Genomic DNA, 2,998 nt, shown 5'->3' on the forward strand with positions numbered 1-2,998 from the left:
CCCCTGGCCCGTACTCAGAGCCCGGATGTTGAAGCGGAAATCCCTCCATCGCTCTGGGTCGCTGGTATCAAAGATGGAATCCGGAGTCAGGCCAGCGCTGGAGTCTGCGAGGATGTGGGAGACAGAGCCCACGTCCCCGGCCAGCAGTGCCTGCCAGAAGGCCAGGGCAGGTCCCGAGGCCGTTCGGGTGACGATGGGTCCCGAGCCAGACTCCAGACGCTCTGCAGACCCTCTGTTGGGGTTCTCCACCAGCCTGGCACAGAGGGCATGCCTGTCACTGGGGGGTTCTCCCTGCCCCCTGCACTCTTCTGGGGACCAGCTCATGAGGACTGAGCATGGGCATGGGGGTCAGAGGCAGAGAGGGAGAGGGAGAGGAGGAGGGAAGCCCGGACAGATGGAGAGAGAGGGTCTCTGTGTCCCTGAGCTGAGCTTGACCCCAGCACGCAGTTCAGCAGAAGCTATTCTGGGCTCCGCATGACTTCACTCCTGGGCCAAGGCTTAGGCAAGCCTCTGGGAAAGGAAGAAGTAGCCAGGGGCTTCTCCTCTTCCTCACGCACTTGGTATCTCTGGGCCTGATGGGGTCAGCCCGGGCCCCGACCCCCCACCCCGGTCCTCAGCCCTCCCTCCACTCCCGGCAGCCCCTCACCCCTCTGGTGACTGCTCCAGCGAGGCTCGGCGGCCCGGCGCTCCAGCAGCAGGTCGGCTGTGCTGTGCGGGGGAAACAGCTCCTGCAACCTCGCCAGGTCTCCGGTGTACAGGGCATTCTGCAGGGCCATGTCACGGCACAATAGAGGCGACGACGGCCGGGTCGGCTCCCAGGCTGGGCCCGATCGGGACCCCCAGACCCGGCAGGCAGGGGCCGAAGGCAGGCCCGCCAGACGGTGTCCCCAGTGGGGAGGGGAGCTCCTTCTTCCAGGCATAGCCAGTTTCTGGGAGAGAGGGAGCCAAAGAAGCAGGACTCAGTCAGGACAATGCAGCTGGCTGATGGGAGGCCCCCCCACCCAAGCCAGGCAGAGGCCTAGTGTGGGAGGGGCAGGGGAGCACACTCAGGCCATACCATAAATAGCCCCGGCTGTCCTAGCTGTCAGTCCCAGGGAAGGAGGCTTCAGGCTGGAGTGGGAATTAGGGAGGAGCTGGAGAACAGAGAGAGGATCAAGCCCTCCCAACCCCGAGGTTCACCCTGGAGTTGACCACTGTCAGGGTTGAAAGGGATCACCCAGATCATGCCATCCTGCCTGCAATTTCACGGGGAAAGGAAAATGGGGCCCACATGTGGGAAGTGCCTTGCCCGACAGCTTGTCGCAGATCCGGGACCAGAATGGGGGTGGGGGCTCTCAAGCTGCCATTTTCTTTTTTCTTTTTTTTTTTTAATTTTTTTTTTAATGTTTTATTTATTTCTAGGAAAGAGAGAGAGAGAGACAGCGTGAGCAGGGGAGGGTCAGAGAGAGAGAGAGTCACAGACTGAAACAGGCTCCACGCTCTGAGCTGGCAGTCAGCACAGAGCCCGACGCGGGGCTTGAACCCATGAACCGTGAGATCATGACCTAAGCGAAAGTTGGACGCTTAACCGACTAAGCCACCCAGGCGCCCCTCAAGCTTCCATTTTCATACTCTGTCTCAGCAATTCACCAAGCTGGCCTCCAGTGGTCTGGGCTCTGATCCCAGAGGGAAGGCATGTGGGTGCCAGGGACGCTCTCCCCAATGTCACCTCTCCCCAATTAGCCCTGCACTCTCCCCGTCTCAAACTAAGGAAAGGGTCCACAGTAGTGACAAATGCAGAGAATGCCCTGCTCCACGAGACATTCCTTCCAGGGGCTCTCTACAGTACAGATTTCTGCCTGGGGGACAGAGTCTTAGCCCACAGGCAGCAATAGAAACTCCCAGTCTCTACCCTAGGTGCTGCCTCCCCCCATGCCCACCCTAGGTGCTGACCCCCCCATGCCCACCCTAGGTCTGACCCTTCCATCTTCCTGGATGACTCCTTGATCTCCATCTCCACCCGTCAAGGTTAAAGGGGTCTCAGTCGGGGAGTGAGAAGGAGGAAATGGCTCTGAGGATAATAAGACTACTTTCATTTGGAGAGAGAAAAAGGAAAACAGGGAGAAAGAGAACTTGAAACCCATCCCTGGGCAGCCCACCATGGGCCCTGGGCTTGCTCCTGCCCAGATGGTCTCATCTCGCCTGGCTCTCTCCGCCTCCAGGGGCTTTTATTTATGCTGCTTCTTCTGAGAGTGCCCTGGGGCTCTCAGCCCTCCATGCCCCCCACTCTTCCCTCCCCAGCAAGAGGGACCGCAGATGAACTTCCACCCAGGGGCAGGAGGCTGCACCCCCCCCCCCCAAGAGGGGCAGGCTCTGGGTTGGAGGAGGAACTTGGGCAGGTGGGCAGGGGGCAGGGGGTGCCGCAGAAAGAGGTGGAGACCACTCAGAGAAGGCGCTGGCTCTACAGCGCCCACGACACGCTTTCTCCCCAGAACCTTCCTCTACCCCATTGCGCTGCTGCCTGAGTCCTCACCACCCCCGACACACTTTTGCAGAATAATCAAACCCTAGAGTACCAGGGAGGCTGGAGAGGGGCAGGTCCAACCTCTCCTCGCTTTACAGGTAAGGAAACTGAGGCCCAGAGACTGCGGAGCTCTGTGTAAGATCACACAGGGACTTAGTACCGAGTGTGGCTAAGACCAGGGGCTGCCGACCTCCAAACTTGCTTTTTTCTTTTTCCACACTTAATGTGGACCCTCCTTCTCCCTTCCCTTTTTCCTTCTCTCCTTCTTTTCCTATTTTTCTCTCTGAAAAACCCCAAGGCGGAAGAGAGGCGGGGAGCCGGGACAGGAAATGGCAGGAGATGAAGACATGGGTGGGGTCAGAGGACAGGGATCTGGGACATGAGCGGAGGAGGCTGTGATCGAGGACTGAGGACCGGGAGGGGTGGGGCGTGAGGGGGAGCCTGGGCACAGGCAGGGGGCGGGAAGCATGGAGATGGACAGAGAGAGCTGCTCCC

At 59.7% G+C, this 2,998-nt stretch overlaps 1 protein-coding gene across 1 annotated transcript in view; it reads right to left on the bottom strand.

Moving 5' to 3' along the window:
* ASB10 (ankyrin repeat and SOCS box containing 10) overlaps positions 1 to 777 on the bottom strand; it is a gene marked incomplete at its 5' end in the record, with an annotated part of 9,567 nt that extends 8,790 nt beyond the window's left edge. The window contains 2 exons of the mRNA XM_077761537.1: positions 15 to 253; positions 647 to 777. Of these exons, the coding sequence (XP_077617663.1) occupies positions 15 to 253; positions 647 to 777 (370 nt within the window). The remainder of the gene's footprint in view (positions 1 to 14; positions 254 to 646) is intronic.
* Between the last annotated feature and the right edge of the window lie 2,221 nt (positions 778 to 2,998).

This window comes from Crocuta crocuta, unplaced genomic scaffold, assembly GCF_008692635.1.
Source record: "Crocuta crocuta isolate KB4526 unplaced genomic scaffold, BGI_CrCroc_1.0 scaffold408, whole genome shotgun sequence".
NCBI lineage: Eukaryota > Metazoa > Chordata > Mammalia > Carnivora > Hyaenidae > Crocuta > Crocuta crocuta.